General features: G+C 41.7%; 1 protein-coding gene across 2 annotated transcripts in view; it reads right to left on the bottom strand.

Annotated features, from left to right (window-relative positions):
- Window positions 1–22,781, bottom strand: part of bcr (BCR activator of RhoGEF and GTPase) — an 80,209-nt gene that overhangs the window by 8,886 nt on the left and 48,542 nt on the right. The window contains exons 3-16 of one of the 2 annotated variants that reach the window (XM_029444298.1): window positions 20,936–21,040; window positions 20,134–20,319; window positions 14,375–14,482; window positions 12,676–12,736; window positions 12,523–12,575; window positions 11,772–11,912; window positions 5,531–5,652; window positions 4,823–4,988; window positions 4,555–4,674; window positions 4,160–4,235; window positions 3,901–4,005; window positions 3,442–3,516; window positions 2,942–3,039; window positions 1,483–1,614 (exon numbers count right to left, since the gene is read on the bottom strand). In XM_029444298.1, coding sequence (XP_029300158.1) covers window positions 1,483–1,614; window positions 2,942–3,039; window positions 3,442–3,516; window positions 3,901–4,005; window positions 4,160–4,235; window positions 4,555–4,674; window positions 4,823–4,988; window positions 5,531–5,652; window positions 11,772–11,912; window positions 12,523–12,575; window positions 12,676–12,736; window positions 14,375–14,482; window positions 20,134–20,319; window positions 20,936–21,040 — 1,548 coding nt within the window. Of the gene's footprint in view, window positions 1–1,482; window positions 1,615–2,941; window positions 3,040–3,441; window positions 3,517–3,900; window positions 4,006–4,159; window positions 4,236–4,554; window positions 4,675–4,822; window positions 4,989–5,530; window positions 5,653–11,771; window positions 11,913–12,522; window positions 12,576–12,675; window positions 12,737–14,374; window positions 14,483–15,346; window positions 15,389–20,133; window positions 20,320–20,935; window positions 21,041–22,781 lie in introns of those variants that run through there. The other variant, XM_029444299.1, reaches the window with a different exon arrangement.

Below are 22,781 nucleotides of genomic sequence, written 5' to 3'. Positions count from 1 at the left end.
ATATCATATATATATACACACAACTATGAACTATCATATGAACTATGATATGAGGGAAGGGTTAGAATACACTGATGTAATAAATTGTGGGCTGATACTGAAAAAGCTACCGCAAGGTGTAGAGAACTAGAGTCACAGGTGCATAAATCAACAAAAAGCACATGAAGACAGAGACTAAAGAGAAATGAACATTTCGAATGTACTGTGTGTTTGAAACACATTTAGGCACTCTGACCAGTGAATAGTGATTTCATTCTGTTCTAAACATTCATTTTGTTGGTAAACCAGTAACACTGAACAGTGTTCTGTGGGATTTATCAGCCACTCTCTCCTGAAGACGAGCGTGGCAGTTTCTTGCCCTGGATTAATGAAAATCCTGCTGAGCAACTTTCTCACCGCTATGGGTGGTTTGTTTTGAATGACATCATCTGTCAAGAAGTGATCATTTCACAGGATTACCAAAAGAACCACCAGGTGGAGCACGAGACTGTAATTCACAGTCACAGACAACAAGCAACAAGGAGACTTGTCCTCGTGGAGATGGCTCCTGCAATTTGAAGTGTTCAGGATACAGGCTGTTTAGAATGAATACTGCTAATATAACATGAAGCTAATGTTGCACCATTGTTTTCTACGATTGGTTAATTGAAATATCGCTCATATAAAAAGGGGACTGTCATTAGTATGTCTTTTAATGGTTTTGTATTTTTCAGTTTTTCTTGCTTTTTGTTTCTCAGTTTGTTTAAGAAAAAACACGAATAAGACATTACACATCTTTCTGACCACCATTGTGTTTCTTTGTGGGTGTCAGCAGTGTATAATCTCACACACACACCTGCCTTGCTGTGAGTGGAGGCTGCAAATCAAAGACGAGACTCATCTTTCCGACTTAGTCTGAATCTCTCTCTATCCTGTATGTTTGCTTTCTCTTTGTTGATCTCCTGAGTGACACTTGGCATTATCCTGCAAGCTGGTGTCGTCTTGGCAACCCATTCATTCACCTGCTAGATTTGCTATCAACCTGCGATCAGCCCGTCTCACGGCCAGGCTGCGGAGCACAGAGTCTGCGTTTTTCCCCGGGTATTATCAGGATTTATGGACGGAGCACCTCATAGTATTGATGTCATTTCCACATGTGCAGGCTGGCATTGCTGTTACTCAATAACCCGTGTAGAGCCTGGACTGTGAGGAATGTTTTAAACAGCTAAACCTGACGGCACAATGACAGATCAATGGTACGAAAATTAAAGCTTTGTGTCATTCTACACATCCTCCGACATTTCTCTCCATTCAACCAACCTTCACCCATCCATTACATATTAGGGTAATTAATCTAATCAGCGATTTTCTTTACATCATGCTCAGTTTAAGTTGTTCACTGAGCCATAATATGAAATTTCATGCTTTGTGGCAGCGGCGGTGACATAACTGTCTATCAGTAATGAGTCATGGATGGGGGGGGGGGGTGATGTCATGTCATACCGGGATCTGTCCTTTCCCCATGATGCGGTCTGTGCTCTCTCCATCCTCTTTGTTCTGCTTGGTCTTGTTATAACACTTCTCGTAGCAGAGCAGCCTCAGGGTCTGAGAGCCCTCCAGCTCAATCTCAAACTCCTTAGGGGAAGAAAGAAAAGCACAAAAATCGTTTTAGGGAGATTATTCCAGCAAAAATATGTTGCAAAAATGTCCAACATTTGAGTTCAATGACACCAGTAGAGACAGGAATAACAACACGAATGGCAATATACCTAAAGAAAAAAAATATCAGCATCCCCACTACATTTTAGTTCATACATCCCACCACACAGCTGACCAACATTGCCTGTAATTATGTTTGGAAGCGCTCTGCATATGTTTTGCACATCGTTCGGAGGCCCACACTGTGTTGGTTCACTTAGCATTTGGACAGATGTGAGTCATCACCAGCAGCCCCTCATTAGATATATTATTTCCACTTTGCTGAGCAAAGACTCTTTGGGTCCACAATGGAAAGAAAACTGCGCCGCAGATGAACAGATCCACTGATTGTGTCTCAAAGCTCTCCTCTGTAATGTTAGCCTCCAACATACAGCTGTGTCATTAATGCATTCATGTTCGTGTATGTGATCCTGCTTACAGTATGAATACGTGTGTGCTTTGGCTATATTGTATAGCAGGGGCTTACTCAAAGATGGACAGCTAACTGATTACAGGATGTCAGATACATGACAAGCGGCACAAACTTCACCAAGAAGGAAATGTGCTCATGTATGTCTTTGTGAGTTGAAAAGAAACAAAGAGGATATGTTTTTTACAATGAAGGAAATATTTAATCTAACAAATCTGTGCAGGTACCAATTTGATTCGAATCATCTTTAAAAGGATTTAAAAAACTGAGAATGATGTTGTATTTAACTCTACGTGCTCAGATGAGATCTGGTGTTTGACCTTTGACTGTTGAAACGGGACGGTGTGTTATTCTAGAAGAAGAAGAAGAGCAGAACTGTCTGAGGTGTTGTCTAAACAGCATAGCTTCCACTGTCCTTTTTATTGTGAACAGCGCACACTTTGCTTTGTTTAATAAGATAAAAGTAGATGCGTTGCACAAAGACTGAGATGGCTGTTCACATGTGAAACATATAAACAGCTAATTTTGTTCTTTTGTTTTTTAGTCGTCTGTGTTTCTTTTCTTTTGTCCTTTTCCAAATGATTTGTTTACGCAACGCTGGAAGATGTATGTAGAATAGTGTCTCGTGTCCCATGTGGGTTGGGCCAAATGTTGGGCACGAATAATGAATAATGAATAATGAATTAAAACACAGACATTACAAGTTCATGATTGACTCATTAGCTGTAAAGTAATATTTCCACATCGACTCCTAATTGATCCCTCTCTTATCTATACAGGGACATTTTATTCCAACTGGAAATATGTACAGTCACATGCTTATAATTTTCATACCTCGTTCCATTTGGGTTCAGTGGTGTATCGATACACTCTCGTCTTGGCTTTACTTGAAAAGAAGCCAAAGGAATCCACCTCCAATGTGCAGTAGAGATCTGATAGAGGATTGAAATATGACACACATCACTTCAGTAGCCATAAATATGAATGTGGATACATTACAGTAGCAGAACTGGTTAAATGTTAGATGTTATCCCCAGAATGCAAATGAGAAAGCAGTCCTGTTCAAATTGTCAGAAGGTTTCATGGAGGTGTTATGCAACTCAGTAAATATACCAAATAGCAATTAAAAAAATGTAAATTCCAACAAATTAAAAAACATTTAAGTAGTGAAACTACATTCGAATTAAAGTCTGAGGGAAACATATACTTCCACCAGAAAATAAAGTTTTCCACTGCTCCGTGGTCACAATAAAGTTGAGCTTTCTCTGCAACTCATTTTGTCTGATTATCTGTATTTTCTCTTGTGTGCATGAAGGCTAAAGGGAGTGACTCACTCAAGCTCTGTTTGAGGCCGGAGGCAGAGTGGACGATTACATTCAGGAACCCGTGGAGACCGGGGGATTCATCCTCTGGAAAAACAGTCAGCGTGCAGAGGGAAGAAAAAAAAAGACAGCGAGAGGGGATTAGAAAAGCATGCACATCTCTGTTTGCTTTGGAGCAGAGTCTGACATGGAAGGAAGGGATGCAACGTCCCTCTACAGTAGAACACACATGGCTTAGACTTTCTATCCTCATCTGAATCACAACTTTTAATCATAATCATTTTTTTCCAGGGCTATTCTTCTGGCATGTTCTGGTTTATAAGAGAGCAGCCATGGATGCAGAAAAATGATTCAATCAAAGACTGCACATAAATGACAAAACAGAAAACGACGAGGACACATTTATTTTAATAAACAGCACTTGAGTGTTGCAAACATGATATTTTGAGATACTAAAAAACGGTATCTTACCTTCTTTATTGATGCTAAGTGGAATGTGGTGGACAGTTTGCAGTTTGACACAGGAGTTGGTCAACATTTGCAGCTCCATGGAAGTCAAGGAGGAAGTTTTCAAACCTTGAGGGAAGACAATAAATGTAGACGTTAAATTACAATGTATATTGTATATCTGTCGTTCCTCCTCACAAGGCTCTTGGGTTAGCAGTTGCCAAATGAATCTTAAAATGTTTCAAGTGTCTAGGATGTTCTTAAACCTCTCTGGGACACTTACATTTCTTCTGCTGTTCCTTCATTAGCTCCCTCCACTCTGCACGTTCATAGTCTGACGAAATCAGGAAACTGTAACTCTGAAAACAAACAAAATAATGAAAAAGTTATTTTATCCCCGATTCATCTGGAGAGGGCACGTCATCTGTGCGGATATACAATATCAAAATCTAAACTCTGCACTCGTGCAGCTAGCTTTAACAGATGGAAGACGTCATACAGCGATCGCGAAGTGAATGAAGATCAGCGAGGAGGATATTGTTCTGGGAAGCAGAAGGCTACTAAAATGCATTAAAATGAGAAGAACAGATGAAACACGGAGAAGAAGAAGAGGGGAGCAGTAGGAGGAGGGAGGGTGATGGTGTAAGAAATGATGATGAAGGTGGAGAACGTCATCACCTTGCCATTCTTGTTGTAGACTCTGATGGGCATGCTCGGAGACGTTAACAGGAGCAGAGACTCCTGTTCAGACAGCTTCTTCCTGAGACGGTCGATGACCTTTGAACCCTTGTTGGCTCTCTGAAATCACAGAGGTGGAAACGTTTGACTGTGTGTGTGTGTGTGTGTGTGTGTGTGTGTGTGTGGGAACATTCTGTATCGACTAAGGTACGAAACATTTTCAAAATCCCAGAAGACAAACTTAGAAACCAGACTTTTCAAAGGGTACCTTCTCTCTCTGAATCTCACTGCGGAGGTGTGAGATCTTGACCTTCATGGCGTCGAGCTCTTCATCGGGGACCTGTGGGATGGTAAGTGGCTCGGTTTCCTCGGGGCCCTGGAAGGTCAGCTCAGTCAGGGGGATGTACCACTTACTGTCATACTGTTGGTTTTTACTGCAGTAGAGGGGATGGAAAAGGAGAGGGGGTGGATGGTGAAAGGTGAGTAAAAAAGATGTGAAGGAAGTATGCAAGGAAGAGTGGATTGATGAAGATGAATAGAGGGGAAAGGAAACAGTGGAAAGGGGAGAAAGAAAAATTAAAACAATTAATAAGGTATAATTACTAGTACATTATTCAGATTCTTTAAACATTTCAGAAATATTTATCAAATGATATAGATTTTTTAATTGAAACTTAAACCTAAGAACTTGAATAAGTGTTGGATAGTAAGATGCGTTTACATTTTCAAACATTTTTGGAAATCTTGTGCAACCCAGGTCTCAAGAGATCTTATTAATAGTGGGATTTTAACAAGAAACAAATGTTCTTTTTTGGCTAAATGAATTTCAAACTATAATGATATAAGATCTGAGATTTCCAACCCTCTTCTGCACCACCTACCTGCTGCAGTGATCTATGCATTTTGGTGTATTTCACTGTGGCGTTCGCTCTAACTTGGTGAGAATAAGGTGAAAAAACACGTCAAGTTTTCTTACCCTCCGATCTGTTTCTTTAGCTTGGCGCAGAGCAGCAGATCAGTGAAGAGGAAGACGTGCCGCAGCTTCCTGGCTCCCTCCACCAACTCCACCATGAAACTGTCCCTCAGAAGCTGCCGGTTCTGTGGCAACAACACACAACAGTGATAAGATCAATTAAGAACGTCATTGATCGCCCATAGGGTAAATCTGCTCGTTACAGCAGCTCAATACAGCAAAGACAGAAAAAAAAGAAGAAGAAGAAGAAGAAGAAGAAGAAGAAGAAGCTATGAATAAAAATGAAACAAGATAAGAAACAAACAAAGATGTATCCTTCTCCTCTCTTCACACCTTTGCAGTCCTCTTTTACCAGGAAGGCACAGGACAGAGTGGAGGTGAAGAGGGAGACTGGGTTTTAGTTTTACTCGCTGCTCTATCGTCAGAAATGTCCGCTTTACTCAATCATCAGTGACAAAGCTCATGTGCAACCTCCTAATGTTCATTGCATAATTACCAAATATTACCCCATAAGGTTTGGAGGGATTTACATACATTGCATGAATTAAACTAATCACCTGGTAAACGCTTTTGTCACATTCTAGCAATGTAATCATCAATTTCCAGGTTGTAGAGGAATGAATGAGGTAATGGCAGCCTGGGAATCGCTGATGTCAGACTATGTAATGAGATGTGTAATACTGTCCTTCGCCAAAAGGGGGCAGTGATGTCATTTTCCAAATCATAAAACACATTCACAAGAATGGACTTAGAACAATAACAGGGAGCAGAGAAATGCTAAACCTGGAGTCAGTAGTAAACGATCCAGCTTCCCATGCTCATAAAACTGGGTTTGCTTGTGATGTGTCATTTGGTATTTTAGCAGACAAACAGAGCAGATCCAGCAGGGAATCGACCTTGTTAATACACATTCCAGTTCATTGTGTCCTTGCTTATTGTAAAAACACACAATATATGTGAACAAATCAATCTTTAAATGTCAAAATGTGCATTTTTGTCATCTGAAAAAGTGTCTGCAAGTTTCAAGCTAATTCCACCCACTTTGCCTCGGATATTTAGCTCGATCACACTTTAAGAGTAGGCACTGCTAGCTGACAACACTTGAGGTGTGAGTTTCTCGTTAGTAAGAAACACTGACAAGAGGAATGGCAGCTAATGGGCTGTAACATCACCAATATGCAGAAATAGGTACTTTTACATTCATCTGTTGCTGCTCTATTAAACCGAGCAAATGAGAAAGTAGGGTTGTCCACCAAGATCTGCTAAAAACGTATTTTACATTATGAACAAAATCTGTTTTGCTTCACAGGACTTCCTACTCACTTCCATGTTGTTCCAGGTGGCACACCAGCAGCCCACCTACCCAACGTTACAACGCCCTGGCAGAGACGCCATGAGGCACGACATCACACTTGTTCAGAACCAATCACATCCTTATTCTTCTATCTTTGTGCCCTCCACCCTCCTGTCTACTCCCCCCCCCCCCCCCCCTCCATCATGACCACACAGCCACTGTCACCGCCAGAACACGCTGAAGTGGAGCCGATGCTCGTGCGGGAGAGGTTATATGTGCTTACAAAACCTGACTGGACATCTGCTGGCAAAGAGGAGGATCATGCTGTGTCACTCGGTGTTAACGCTCGTGCGTGATGGAGAGGGTGAAAGGGATGGTGACAAAGACAGAGAGAGCCTGAGAGTACATCACAAGGAAAGTAAATGGCTTTAAGAGAATGGAGAGAAGGAGACAGCGGGAAGAAAAGAATAAGAGCGACAGAGTAGCTCCTGATGTCATGCTGCAGTTTCATACTGGAGATACTAAACCATGTGACACAGCTCCACTGCAGTGATCTGTTGTTAAGGCATTTTCTTCAGGCACGTGTACTTGCAAGCACACATGAAGATCCCACAGCAGATAACAATCATGTTCTGATTGCCTGGAATAAGGATCTAATAAAAGTCTAATTCCCACTCGTGAATGTAATTATTCATTACCAGCTAGATAATGAAGCCTGCTATAATGACGACCTGTGATAGATAACTTCCAGATGAGGGGCCTTCTGTCTATACGGCATATTTCTCTCATGGCAACTCGGATGTTAGATTTGTCAGACCACACACACACACACACACACACACACACACACACACACACACACACACACACACACACACACACACACACACACACACACACACACACACACACACACACACACACACACACACGATTCCTGATCCAGTTTGTGTTGTATCACAGACTGAGACATGATGAACTTGCTTGAAGTAATGACAGTCTGATAAGAACTTACTGTAAAATGTTCATTCAATCTCCATCTTTGGGTTTCTGGGACTTTGATGCCACAAGAACGGAACATCTATGAAGTTATTCCACGTGTAATATAATCCCCCTGAGGATGAACTAGAATATAAAACAAGGCTCCATCTTGCCTTACTTCTATCAGTCTGCATGCTGTCATGTGGGGCTATATTTAGGACTAGCACTGTACAGTAGTTAGAATGAGACATTGCTCACACTGCTCTGCTTAGTTTACTCAAATACAACATGAAACGGAAGGAATGAGGAATACTGGAACTTAAGCTCCACTGTGAAGATATACGTGTACCAATGCATCATCAGTCTGATCCAATTGGGAGGTGTAATATGATTGCGGATTCGAGGTTTAAAGGGCATTTAATCTATTGCCAATTACTAACTAAGATTCCACAGCCACGACGCTAGCAGCTCCGTGAGGCACAACAGAGCTTTGAGCTAAATGCTAACATCCGCATGCGAACATGCTCATAATCACAATGTTAATGTTTAATAATTGTAATGTTTGCAACCGTCACCATCTTACTTGCGTGCTAACGTTAACTAATTAGCTGAGGCTGATGGGGATGTCATCAATTGATCTCAAATTGGATATTTGGTCATAAACCAAAGTTTGGAACTGGTACATGTTGAGATACTTCACTGGAAAACTTCCTTTTTTAACTTTTCAAAGAGTAACTGTCTAATAATCCTTGTTGTCCAGCCAACTAGTCGTGGCAATATGTAGCGTGGCACTATGGTACCACTCTACATCGCCAGTTGGCTGTGGTCACAATTACGACGGACCACACCTCACCACACCTAGCTATGATGTTGGGTGTATACCTCTCAACCCACAGAGGCCAGTGCAGCTGGGTTTTTCCTCCTTCCAAAATCTAGTATGGCGTAATCAGAGAAGACAGCGAACTAAGAATGCTGTTCTCTGATCATCGAACAGAACGTGCAACAGTAGATTAGGTTGGATTATGATACACAAAGTACTCTAAATTACAAACTGCTAACGCCGACTCGTGCAGATTCAAATGAAGGGTCAGCAGGATTGTACATTAGGTTTGTCTAAAGGTTCAGGTGAGTGAACTGGACTTCAAATGACCCACTGAAAAACTACGCTGACCATCAAGCCTCAGTGATAATCCCCTCGCCCCAGGGATCTCATGAGGAAGAGATCAAAAACAAAGGTTTGGACTCAAATCTAAATGAAGGGTTTGAATATTCAATTTTAAAATCAGAAACTGAACCGAAAAAAATAATAAACTAAATAATGCTGTTTTATTACTTTAACAGTGAATGAAAGGTCTTGTACACTCGCTGAATGCCTGCAGATACTTTTTTTTCTCATTTAATCAATGTTCATTGTTTTATCTTTGGATGCAGACACATGTTCCAGTTAATGCTCATTCCTACAGCAGTAATCTGATTAATTAAAAAATGTGCTTACACTGCTGCTTTGCTCTGTTACTGGGGGAAAATATTAGCTGTCTCAGCGCATCAGATGACATTTTCGCAATATTGAACAGCCAGTAGGAGAAATGTGACTTTCTCCATTTCTCATAATAGCTGACCGGAGCAACAGCAGCACCATCGTGAAAGGAGGGCGATGTGAGGCAGAGCACGCTGACAGCACAGAATGCAGATTAAATATTGACCATCTCCTGGAAAAGCCTTGCAGAAAGCGTGTGCGCGAGTAATGGCATGAATTTACAAAAGATACATGTTTATTTTTAGAACACACGCTTGAAGGGGCTTCTCTGTGCTGCGCTTGTGTGTTGCTGTGTGTGTGTAAAACAATGTGTGTATATGGGGACCAGTAAGACAGACGCACAGACTAAAGTGGTTTGCTTTTCTGCTCGACACACACACACACACACACACACACACACACACACACACACACACACACACACACACACACACACACACACACACACACACACACACACACACACACACACACACACACACACACACACACACACACAAAGCAGAGCGAGGAGGTGAATTGAGATTTAGGCAGCGGCATCATTTGCATTTTAATTAAGCAGCTTCTGTTTGTTCCCTCCCCTCCCCTCCCCTCATCTCATCCGGCAGGGCTAGGGCCTCTCGGGGCCACTTGTGCTGCTCTGCTCCTGCATGCCTCCACTGAACAAACCACAGGTTACTCGCTAGTGTGTACATATGGAGGGTAAGCGTGACACTTCAGTGCTCCCTGAATCCAATTTCAGGTCAGAACATTAATGAGCACTGTGGCCTTTTTCCTACCTTATCACTTGTGCCATCTGAACGGTTTTGTATTTTTCAAATCGGCACTGACACAATTAAATGATGGTCATGTTACAATTTTGGGCAACCAGGTGCCAGATCGTAAGCGCGCATCCAAGAGGAAGCTACCAAAAGTGCAAAGAAAAAGCTCAAACATGCCGGGGCGAAACGCCTAGCAGACAACGCTCGCTTCAAAACGAGAGTAGATAAAGTGAATTAAAAAAAGAAAGCGCAAAAATAACAATCATTCATTCTTTACAACCTACTGGATAAATGTAATAAATGTCATTTTGCCTCATCAAATTTGCGTTAGCATCACATGAATAAAGGATAATGAGGGTAACTTCTTTACTAAGTTAAACAATCAGCAATATCAAAGGCCCGAGTTCCCTTTTGGACATCTGAAGGGACAGAAAAAGGACCAACACTGTAATGATGTTAATGTGCACAGACATCGTGGAGCGGTCAGAGAACAGATTCAGCTTCAGCGGAGCAATAATTTAGGAGAGTGAGGGTGTGCTGAACCCGATAACTCAAATGACTTCATCGTTTTATGTAAAGACAAATATTAAAGCAGCATTACAAACACATCTTTTCTACTATAAGTGATTAAAGTATTAATCTTGGCTCGAACAATCCATTAGTTTAAACGACGTCAGCTTCTCAAGTCTACCGGCAACCACAATCTTTCAAAGCATATGTTGCAGCTCAGTTGGTGAAATGTAGACAAAAACCTCAAGCATTTTATATACGCTAAGGTAGGATATAATGAGCCCGATTGATTTCCACGTGCTGCTTTCATGTATCCACAATAAATATTTGATGACTGGTGTGGAGGTCTGGTCGGACTGGGATGGAACTGAGGCCTGCGGGGATATAGGAGGGGAAGTGTGTGTGTGTGTGTTCAAAGGCACACAAGAGCAAGAGAGCGAGTGAATGGAACAGAGAGTGTGTTTGTGTGTGTTAGTGTGTGTAAGGGGTGCGGTAATGACCCCCCTGTGAGCAGAGGGAGGAGCCGGCACAGCCTTTTTGCTCGTTCGCTCCCACCCTAAATTTATGAATAATTAACGTCAGAGCGGACCGGTGGCTCGTTACAAGGCATTATGTACGGCAGTGTCACGCAAGCTATAAATCAAGGGGCGTCCATTCATGTGCGTCAAGTCATCTCCAGGGATGACAGAGAGAGTGGGGGGTGGGGTGTGTGTGTGTTTGCGTTAGGGAAGAGGGGAGGGATGGGAAGCCTGAAGAGAGACGCAGAATCAGCCTCAGCTAGGCAACCCTAGAATGACCATATAAGGGCATGGGCTCTGCTTTAGACTGCAGATTGGCGGCTCCTGTTCACTCATTTCGCAGCAACTTCCTGGTCATTTAGGGGGCGGGGTTATGACATCATCATGCTCAAGATTAGAGCTGGAAAGAGTTAAATTGATGAAACAATATGAGTGCTATCACCTGACTGTGGAGGAAATAAGGTTGCTTTGTATCACCTTTTAGTCAACTTTATTAAAAGGGACAGTCTGTATGAATCAGATATTGATCAATGGTTTTTTCTTCCAGGTCATACTCGTGTTGTCAGAGATACTTTATGCCGATAAGGTATAAAACTGGTGGATGGAAAGATATCGGATGTTTTGAAAATCTCTGCACGCTCACCTCTCCCTTCTTGACAGTCATAGACTGGCGTCGGGGCGTCGTCTCCTCGTTGATGCTGGACAGGAAGTTCTGGGAGATCCGCAAGGCGTCCTGCAGAAGCGGGTGATCCGGGTGGCTGGTGGGCGTGTGTTTGAGCAAGTCCTGGAGTACAGTGGTGGATGGAATAAATATTCATATTGAATGTTTTCTTATTGCTTATTGATGCATTAACAGTGCAAAACTCCAGTCTAAAAATAGCACGAGTAGGTTATTACTATTTCATAGATGTAATAAACTAAGCCCCGGATCCGAACAGTAAATGGTCTTTTGACCCATGACCAATCTTCACTGAAACACAAAACTAACAGGTAAAAGTAAGTATAAAAATAATAACACAAGTTGTTTTTGTTGCACTTATCTCTCTCTCTCTATGTGTTGTTATATTTCATCACATATTCGTCACATACATAATACTATTCAGCATTACAAATGTATTGGTTTCTTTATAGAGACTTGGGTTGCGTACTGATGGAGAACTTGTTGTATAGATGGTGATGGTGAAAAAGAAGATTTGTAAGAAATGCCTGAAATAAAACAACTGCTAAATTTTATATTGTGACAATGTGGGCCGGTTGGGTTTTGATCACCTGCGACATGCCCTGTAGGGTTAATGTGTGAGCAACAGAGGCAATTACTAAAATATAACAGATCCTCAATTTGTGATGTGACACTATTAAGATGTGTTGCTGCTTCAGCGCTCACTCTTACTTACATGAAGAACCAATGTGCTGCGAGTCACTCTGTCCACTGGTTTGTATAGCAACGCTGTACATAAAGAAAGAGGAGAGAAACCAGACTGAATTGTTACTATAATATCCTAGATGTACATATTGTGATTGACGATATCCTTTAAGATGTGACCGACCTTCTAGAGAGTTCTTGGCCGTCTGGTCCTTAGAGTCCTTTGGGCTCCTCACCTTCAGGTTCTGTTTGGAGACAAAAAGTCAGGTTGAGGAAAACCCTTTTTAAAAACCAGTTTCCGCCATATAAAAAAAACATAGTGAGGTTATTATCCTTGCTCAAGCACTGAGGTCATCCGCTTCCAAATTAATTATGCCATCCTCAGCAGCTTTTCCCCCCACCATCTTGCTCAGATGGCTCAGAGTCATGCATCATTACGTAGGCCATTAACAACCCTCGATGATGAATTCCCCGTCCTGCATGTAGACACCAGCCACAACGCTAACTGGTAGACCTCATAAAACATAGACGAAGACTGATGGTGTACCCGAAACTGCTTGAAAAAAATGTAGAAAGAACATGTACCGAAAAGAACTCAAAGACTTAACCAGAGGTGTACATTTGCTCCGTTTTAATATAAATGCTCTAAATCAAATAAGACTCCCACAATGAGCAACTTTTGTACTTCTTAAAGGCTGCATCTGAACATATTTGTGTCGCTGCTGGAGAAACACAAAATGTATGAAGAGCTTTCACAATACCCCACTTGTTAGATTGGCTGAATATAACTCTGCTGGGAATGTAGATTAGTTTAACGCCAGGGGTCAATGTTGTTGCATCAGCCTCCAAAGCTAGATTTAAAGTGTTTTCAAATCTAGTTTGTCTACGATAAAAGACATTTTTCTGAGCCCTCAAAGCTGTTGTGTTTGTGTTTGTGTTTGGGGAACAGATAAATGAACAGATGTATTACACTGTCAAGGCTCATCTCCGGTCTGTGGCGGTGATACTGAGCTCAGACTTTCCTGGTCAGCGATGAAAACGAGACCGAGGAACCTTCCTCTGCATTGCCCCCCCCTTCCCACATTTAATGTACACACGCACACACACACACACACACACACACACACACACACACACTTTGCCTCTGGCTGCATTTGAATAGAAATATTCAGCAGAACATGCAAATTTAAATGCAGGGAAACGCTAAAAGCTGCGTGGGCGAATAATGGGGAGCGTTTTACAAGTAAAGCGCATCAGGGACAAAACTGTTAAGCAGCTCTTTCTATACAGAAACAGAAACTGTTCCTTTCCCCAATAAAACATCGCGTAACACTCTGCTGCAGGTCAGTTATATGCTTCGTCTCTCACAAACTGTCCAGCTGCAGCAGGATGGACAAGGTTTTTATTTAAATGAGTACACAGTTACACAAAACCAACTGTTTGTAGCAACCACACTGGAGCTACTATTCTACGAAGGTGACTTTCAGTATCACAACACACTAAATGTGCTGCAGTAGTAAGTAGAGAACACCATCAGTCAATGTCTCTCATCAGCAATTCAAATGATTAGAAAGCAAAGTTTCACATAAACAAAAATGTGTGCAGGAAAGAGGATATGGTATAGTATAGGCAGGAGGGATGAGACGTAACGTGATGGTCACTCCTGTGACAAATGTCCAACCAAACATGCACTTAATTTGATCTAAATTAGATACAGCTTTGCTCCAAACATCAAAAAAAGAACAAGCAATTGGATAATTTGCTGGTATGCCGGGGGTTAAGTGTCTGACTGACTGATTTTACACGGTAGTAAATCACAGCTTCAACAGCTTTGAGGTTGAAGCTGCACCAGTAACTTTTCTACAGTATAGATTTCTTCTTACCTCAGAGATTTCAGCAAACTGCGTGTTGGCCTGGCAGCACTTCTCCGCCGTCTCCACAGCCAGCTCGTAGTTGTCCACAAATGCTCTGTAAACTCCGAGCTGGCTGGCCTGATGGAGGGAGAGAAGAAGAAACAGAAGAAGGATGTTTTAATTAACATATTAGACATATTGAAATGTTTGTCAGTGAATGTGATTTGTGAAGAGATTGTCCTGCTTGCAGTCCATCCTTTAAATCCAATTCTTAAAAAATTAATACAGTGACAGTAAGCTTCTATATATGAGACATAAACAGCTGCTTGCAGACAGAACAGCTCATTGTAAAGACAGTCAAAGCAATGAGACCCACAAAACAGTCTTTCAGTCAGAAGCTCAGACACATTCAAATGCACTTAATAGTCCTCTTCACTGTTTCCTTTTCTTAACTTCCACCACTTCATTCCTAAACTTCAGCTTTGCTGCTGCTCCAAACATACTTCAGGCTTCAGGCAGAATGCATGTCTGTCTGTTGTGTTTCTCTCAAGCCAAAAAGAGACTTGACAGTTCACAAACTTTATTAAAAAATGTATTCCGATACACTTACTAATTACCTGTCATATATAGTCAGACAGTTACCTAAGCGTCACACTATTAGAGTAACGTAACTTGATTACTTTTGAAATACCTCAATACCAAATATACAAATAAGGAAAAGAGACAAGAAGAATGCTGAAGCTTTGTCATTATTTTGTACGTAAAGTAGAAAAAGGGAACAGCATCACAGTGCAGTGCAAGTTTCTGCAAAGCAGTATGATTTGCACACTTTTCCAGTTTGTCAAGATTATTCTTTTTGCCGAGAGGCATCCCAGCGTGAAAATACGATTTGATATATCTGGTGCAGCAAACATAATACATGACAAACCGGGGAGTTTGCATGCAGGTTCATTTAATTTAATTTATATTGGTACCGTTGTTCCCCTTTTCTGCTTTACTTACAAAGTAATCGTGAGATTTCACATCTGAGAGACTGTACATGACTTGCAGACAATCAAAGTTAACGAGCAGCAAAAGGAAAGACACACGTCACGGTCACGCCAACAGCACGTGGTCACGGCAACAGCACGTAACCACGGTGCGCCTCGCAGACAAGCCCGTTGCCCTAGCAACCGGCGAGACTCGCACTGTGCCTGGGTGAGTAATTAATGATCGGTGTAACGGAGGCTGTGAAAGCACGTTTAGGAAACTGGATGGCTGAATAAAACTCCACCAAACGCTGCCTGCCAGCGCTGCGATACATCTCACAACAAAAGGACAATCACATTTCCTGAACAAAAGCCTGCGGAGGAGAGAGTACAGTGAAGAGGGGATTTGTGTGTAATGTCGAAAGCCACGCAGACGCACACACAGAAACCCAGGAAATCTAACCTGAGTGTATTGAACACATGAGTATATTGGACATGAATTATTACCTTCAGAGCTCTTCGTGACCTATCGTATTATTATTATATTTCAGCCCCATATTGGTCCTGTGTGGAGCTTCAGTCATTTGCGCAGATTAATTTTATCCTTTCAACTGACAAAGCCGTCGGGCCGTACTTCCGTAGTTCTGGGCATCATTTATATCTGTTATGGTAGCATTGTACTCCTCGCTTTTCATGAAACTTGGTATAAGGGTGTAGCATGGGTCAAGCAAGAACCCATTAACTTCTGGAGAGGTTCCGATTCCCTGGACGTTAGGGTCTTTGTGCTGCTGTCATGTGGTGTCGGAATAATCAGAAAAATGTGTTCCCTACTGGAAGATTCACGTCAACTTAAATCGGAACAACAACTCGAAACAGATATCAACGTTGTTGATAACGCTGTGAGCAATACAATACAACACATCTTCTTTGTAGCGTCCACATTGTTTCCACATTACGACTTAAAGCTCATGAACACGCCAAAGTCGGAAGAACATTTGGAGAAATGGGAATATCCAAGGAGCACGTGAATGCGCCATTGGCCGAGGACTGCAGTCTCCGAGTGCCATTCTAGTTACTGATAGGAATGATGGTGAAAACAAGAAGTTGCAACAAACTAGAACGAGCCTTAAAAAGTCAGTGTTTTTATTTTTTATTTTTGAATTTGTTGCCTTGTGTGAATAACATATATATAACTTAATAAATAGATAAGAAACGGTCTACACACTACACATCTGTAAGTCAATAAATAGTCTCAAACTGACCTTATCATTTCTCTTACATCCTATTTTTAGGCATGACCTTACTAACATGCCCTGATCTGTGCGGTCATGTGGAGGTGTGAGATTCAATTCTTGCAGGAATGTGAACAGTCACAAGTTTTCTAAACTTTGTTAGCGCTGGCGGTTACAACGTGTGTATGTTTGGTTAGATCTTCAAAACAGCGGAAGAAAATAGCCACGAGCCACCATGAAAAACAAAACAAACGTAAGACTGAAATAATTGGTGTTTAAATACTCATTCATTAAATTCAGGCAGCAAAAATCATTAGATAATGGATCTACAGTGCTTTGCACATACAACCACACACAAGGAAGAACTTGAGTAAAGGGGAGGAAGGCGAGGAAAAAAGCAATTTTCACAATCCTGCAATCCTGTGTCCTGCCCTGGGCCACACAATCTGCACCACAGCGAAGGCCATTCAGAGCGTGACAGTTTGACTGTGGAGAGAACAGAGCCTCGATGTCTGCCAGCCACATCCACGGAGCCACACACAACGCCGTGAAGGCTTTCCGAGTGTGCGGATGCAGCTATAGTATCGTGGCAGAAAAGTGGCTTTGGGTGATGAAAGAAACTGCTTGGGTGTTTGGATTTCTTAGTTGGGGATTTGTCCTGTGTGAGAGTATGTGTGTAATCCACAGCGGAAAACAACATTAAGAAAACAGCCTCATGACAGACTATGGCCATTATACGAGAAGGCTGGATTTAGCCACTTGGTGTGTAAGGGAGTTTTAACAAGACAGATATTTCCTTACACAGCGCTGTTTAGTCTATGATGATATAATGATAAGAAAAGACAGAATTAGAAAGGTTACGACCCTTCATTTGGGTCTGCAGCGATGCTGGCAGCTCTGTGAGGCCGCACAGCGACGCTTTGTGCTCAACGCTAACATGCTGGTGTTTAGTAGGGATAATGTTTACCCTCTTCACTATCTTAAATGATTATGTTAGCATGCTCGTGGAGACATTTCACACAACATTTCAAAGTGGCGCTAGAGGAAAAGTCAGAGAATCATCAAAGGCATTAGGTTTCATTATTGAAGAACATGAATATCTGAGCTAAAGTTCACAGGATAAGTGAAAAGACTGTCGGCTTCGTCCTCTGAGGAACCTCAATGTGTGTTCAAACTTGCATGGCAATAGTTGTTGACATTTTTCCGTCTCGTCAAAATCGTGGACCAACCAATAGACAGACATTGTAATCCCTAGAGAAGTTCTGCTACCAAGGTTATTTTTAATTCTAAAATGCAGTGACCCAAAAGGAATTGATTGAGATGAGATTTTACACTGGAAAACAAGACCTATGAGCTATGTGGACGTCCCTCAACCCTTAAACCTTGAGAGAAACAACTGCAACCAGGTGTTGTAGATCCAAAATCTAAACATGATTCGACATCTGCATCTATTTATCATTCAGGATTTATACAGAAACCTGGTTTCGGTAAAGGGTTGAGATTACATTTGGCAAAAACTCCCCAAAACAGTCGAGGGGCAATCCAGCATATTCCAGCAAATGTCAAAGAAATTGTCCCACAACCAAACAAATCTTAGAGATCCTTGTGTCTCACAAGTATTAATCTTTTCCCCGTGCAAAGGATAGTAGACTAGCAGATGTCGCCTATTCTCTGACACATTGAATAAACTCTAAACCATAGCCGCCCCCTTCTTGACTAAAACAAACATCTTCAACGGAGCAAAGAACATTTTGTAAGTTGGCTGTGTGAGGCCAAATAGAGGATCATTCTTCTACACATTCACAGAATCAGACTTTTTTTAGGTCCTCCATCTCTGAAGAGCAACATTCAAAGCCAGTTTATCAGTTTGCCTGTCTGTCTTCATGGTGTAAAACCTTTACTTTGTCACTGTGTATGAAGTGTGTGACTATGAAGAGCAGCAGCAGTGTAATTTAGCCCTATTTCCAGCCTTCAAACACTTCTCTCTGACACTCCTGCCCATAACCTGTCAGTGACGCTTTGCCTCTTCCTCTTTTCTCACGTCACTCGCCTTCCTTGTTCTGATGTTTTATGATTCCTAAGCTCGTCTTCTTTCCTCGCAGATATTAGAGTCATGGTGAGACAGCTCTATCAGCGTTGCAGCAGACTAAAAATCTACTTCATCCTCTCCCAACCCTCCCTCCCCCATTCCTCGTCTGCATCACCTCCTCTACTCTCATCTAATCTCTCTCCACCTCCTAATGGAACGGCTGTCATGTAGCATTTTCCCTTTTCCCCCCTTTTTGCAGGCTCAGCTTCTTCTTCTCTGACTTTTATTAACTACTGTCTGAAGAGAGGGAGGGAATGGGGCAGCGTGTCTGAAAGAGTCCACAATCACTCTGCTTAATATTTATGTTTCACCCCAGACCAGCTATTTTCACCATGACATCACATCTTTTTTGGATGGAAAGGCTTATATAACCAGAAGAGAAGCACTTTTTAAAGTAGGAAACTAATATATAGAGGAGCTTTTAAAGAACATTTGAGATAAAACTGGATTTTGGCGTATGCCTCCTTGATGGTAAAAGATACAAATTAAATCCTAATTTCTTAGCTAAACCCCAAGAGGAGCTCCCTGAGATAATTTAATAAGTGTGTGTATGTGTGTGTGTGTGTGTGTGTGTGTGTGTGTGTGTGTGTGTGTGTGTGTGTGTGAGAGAGTAAGAGAGAGAGAGAGAGGGGCTCCTATTTATAGCAGCTTCTTCGAGACACAAAGCACACAGTGCAGTGATGGCCTCAGCTGCCTGAGGCAGAAAGGAAGCATTGTGAAACACGCCTGCAACTCCCTGTGTGCCCATGCATGCATGTGTGTGTGTGTGTGTGTGTGTGTGTGTGTGTGTGTGTGTGTGTGTGTGTGTGTGTGTGTGTGTGTGTGTGTACATGCGTGTGTGTTTGAGCAGAAGAGGGTCTACAAGGGAGAGAGAGACAGAGAGAGCAAGGGAGACACTAGTGGGAGAGGAACAGTATTTTGGAGAGAATTAACAAATGATTCATTGTGGGTTAATTGACCCATTGTGAAAATGATTAAATAGACTCAGTGTACATTTGGCCCTGACATCCTTGGCAGAAACTACTGGAGGGAAGAGAAAGAGAGAGAGAGAGAGAGAGAGAGAGAGAGAGAGAGAGAGAGAGAGAGAGAGAGAAAGCAGTTGTTGAGGAGGAAATAGGAATAAAAGGACGATTCAGATTCAATTTGTCTAAATATAAAATGCTAAAGAAGAGCATCAGTACAAAAACTCAAATCTACATTTCTATTATTGGCATATTGAATTATGCTGGCAGATTCTGCTTCTGGAACCATCCCAAATAAAAATAAATGATGTGAACATGTCATACGGTGAATAATGCCACTGTAGCACAGAGGTTTTGTTTCCATTCGTCAGAAAAACGCCGCTGTAGTACCCTGAATGTCTTTTCTAATACGGTCTACTTTCTTGAGTGCCGAATGTTGTCACTTTGATTAAGGGAAAGGTCAGGCGGTTACATCTGCAGTCATGGGTGCAGACACACAAACTACAAACCCTTGACTAATCTCTTTCTTTTTCCTCACCAATTTCTGGAAGAGGTCCCCGACTCTCTGGTGGTGGCTCCACTGCTGGACGCGGGGCAAAAGTCCGTCGTAGAACTCCCTGTGGATCTCGTAGAGCTCAGGCACTTTGAAGAAGATGGTTTCTATCTGGGCCACAGTGAGCACAGGCTGCGACGTCGTAGCTGCGGCCTTTAGAGGCTTCATAGGCTGAGAGGGACAAACAGTGGAGATGATAAAGTTTTTCTACATGTGGTTCTAGCTAATCAGATCGCATTTTAAATTATTGTCAGAAAGAAATATTATTTACACATCCAGCAGTCACAGACCAACATTAGCATTCAATTGGAGTCATGTTTTTAGCCACCTGATGAATGTTAGTCTTTTTTTTGCCTTCACCAACTCCATTATGTTCTCTCTACTTTCATATGACCCAAACCTATAAAGTTTCAATTTTCTTTTTTAGTTGCAATTTGATTAGATTTTTTAAATCTATTAATTTATATAGTTTCGGTTTGGCTATTTGTAACTTTGATTGGTAGTTTTTAATCTTCAGCTAAAGCCAGCCAGTACATAAGGAACCATCTCGTTACCATGTTCCATTCACATTTTTCAGATGCATCTAACGGCACTAAATACAATTAAGTGTGTGAAGTGTCTATAATTAATTAAGTCCATACTTAATACTCAATTTGCCTCATCAATTGGCCTACTGCTAATAACATTCTACTGTATAGTATGGCTATATGCATGTGTGTGTGTGTGTGTGTGTGTGTGTGTGTGTGTGTGTGTGTGTGTGTGTGTGTGTGTGTGCGTGTGTTCTCACCAGCAGCAGTGCCTCCAGGTGACTCAGGTATGTTTCCTCGGTGGCCAAGATCCCAGAGAGGACCCACTTCCTCATCTCCAAACCTTTTTCCAGGTCACATTCAGTCTGCAACAAACACACAGACACATAATAATAATAATAATAATAATAATAATAATAATAATAATAATAATAATAATAATAATAATAATAATAATAATAAAGTTAAAACAATATCCTGCAATACAATATTATGCACAAATCCAATCCTGTACTTTCACACTGGATACTTTTGTTTCTGAGGCATGAAGAACCTCAAAGCAGCATATTATTCCTGGCATCAGCTGGTAATATAACTTCTTTGTAAATGGTTCCTTGTTCTTAGCTGAGCTTGGAACTTCTGCAGGTTTACGCTGTGTGAGCGCCACAGTGTAGAGAATCAAACGGCAACAATTGCACCTTCAAAATATCCTCCCTGGTTACCTCCCCATTCTCCTCAGCCCAGTCAAAGCTCGCAGAGGAGCACGGACATGAAAGAAAACAGAGAGACGGAGAGATTCCTCGGGCCGTCTTCTTTAACCACAAACTCCAAAATAACTCAAACAGGCAGGGTCTCCCATGGGAGCAAAGTTGGCGTATAAATATGTGTCTGGGAGAGAATGTGCAAGTGCAGAGAGCGCACACACGCACATGCACACACACACACACACACACACACACACAGAGCCCAGGTTGGGACGTGGAAACTTCCGGTCCCTCAGGCTATGACGAGAAGGAAAGAAAGGAAACACAGAGGAAGCGTCAGAGAGAATGACAAACAAAGAAGAGGAGAAGGAGATATGGAGAGGGAGAGCAATGGCAGAATATGTGACATGATGAAGGGAACAAAGACAGGGCAGGACTACATTTAGGAGAAAAAGGGGCAACATAATGAGGAGTAGAGGGAGAGAGAGGGCAGCAAAAGACAGGATTTATTCTTCTCTGCCTCTTAAACTGGGAAAATATAGAGAAACAAGACAATCAAACAAGAGAGGAAATCTGGAACCACCAGATGGAGAAAGAGAGGGAAGGAGAGGGAAGATTAAAGAGGACCGATAACAGAAGTATGAGCGGGATGAGAGGAGACACACATTGCATGTAGGAAGTAGAGAAAGAGTGATACAAAATGCAAAGAGAAAGAAAAGAGGCAGAGGAAGAAAAGTTGATTCCTGAAATTCCTGGGCTTCATTGCCAGTATAAACAAAAAGCCATAAGGTACCCGGCTCACTATCCATATTGTACCTTTAATGCAGTTCTGCCTCGCCTTGCTTATCAGGAGTTTTTATGTGTAGTGTGTACACATTCTGCAGGGAAATATATACATTACACCCTAATGCTATCACGTATGTTTACTGTACACAGCAAGTATATGTGTTCCACATGTGAAGGAAGGTCAAGAGTGAGTGCACAATGAGGGAAAAGTGATGGTGAAAGAAGCTGGTGCAGAGACGGACTCACAGCCATGACAAATACCAAAGCTGATATGAGGTTTCTGGTTATAAAGAAGAAGATAGGAACAAATCCTTTATGGTCTAACCTCGTGATTATTTTTCATTTTAATCAAATCTTTTTTCAGTTCATAAAAAGTCAGAAGAAAGGGAAAAATGCCCGACACAATCTCCCAGAGCTCAAGATGATGTCTTGAAATTGGCGGTTTTGTCCAATTAACAGAACAAAAGCCAAACAGATTGAATTTACACAGAATTGAGAAAAGCAGCAAATCATCACAATAATGTTTGCCATTTGTGATTAAAACATGAATTCAACTATTAATCATTACAATTGCACAGTTTTAGAGTTTATGTTTATGTGTATATTGCATATATGG

The sequence above is a fragment of the Cottoperca gobio genome, chromosome 12 (genome assembly GCF_900634415.1).
Source record: "Cottoperca gobio chromosome 12, fCotGob3.1, whole genome shotgun sequence".
NCBI lineage: Eukaryota > Metazoa > Chordata > Actinopteri > Perciformes > Bovichtidae > Cottoperca > Cottoperca gobio.
Note: the sequence above shows the minus strand (reverse complement) of the source record. Positions and strands in the feature narration are given on the sequence as shown.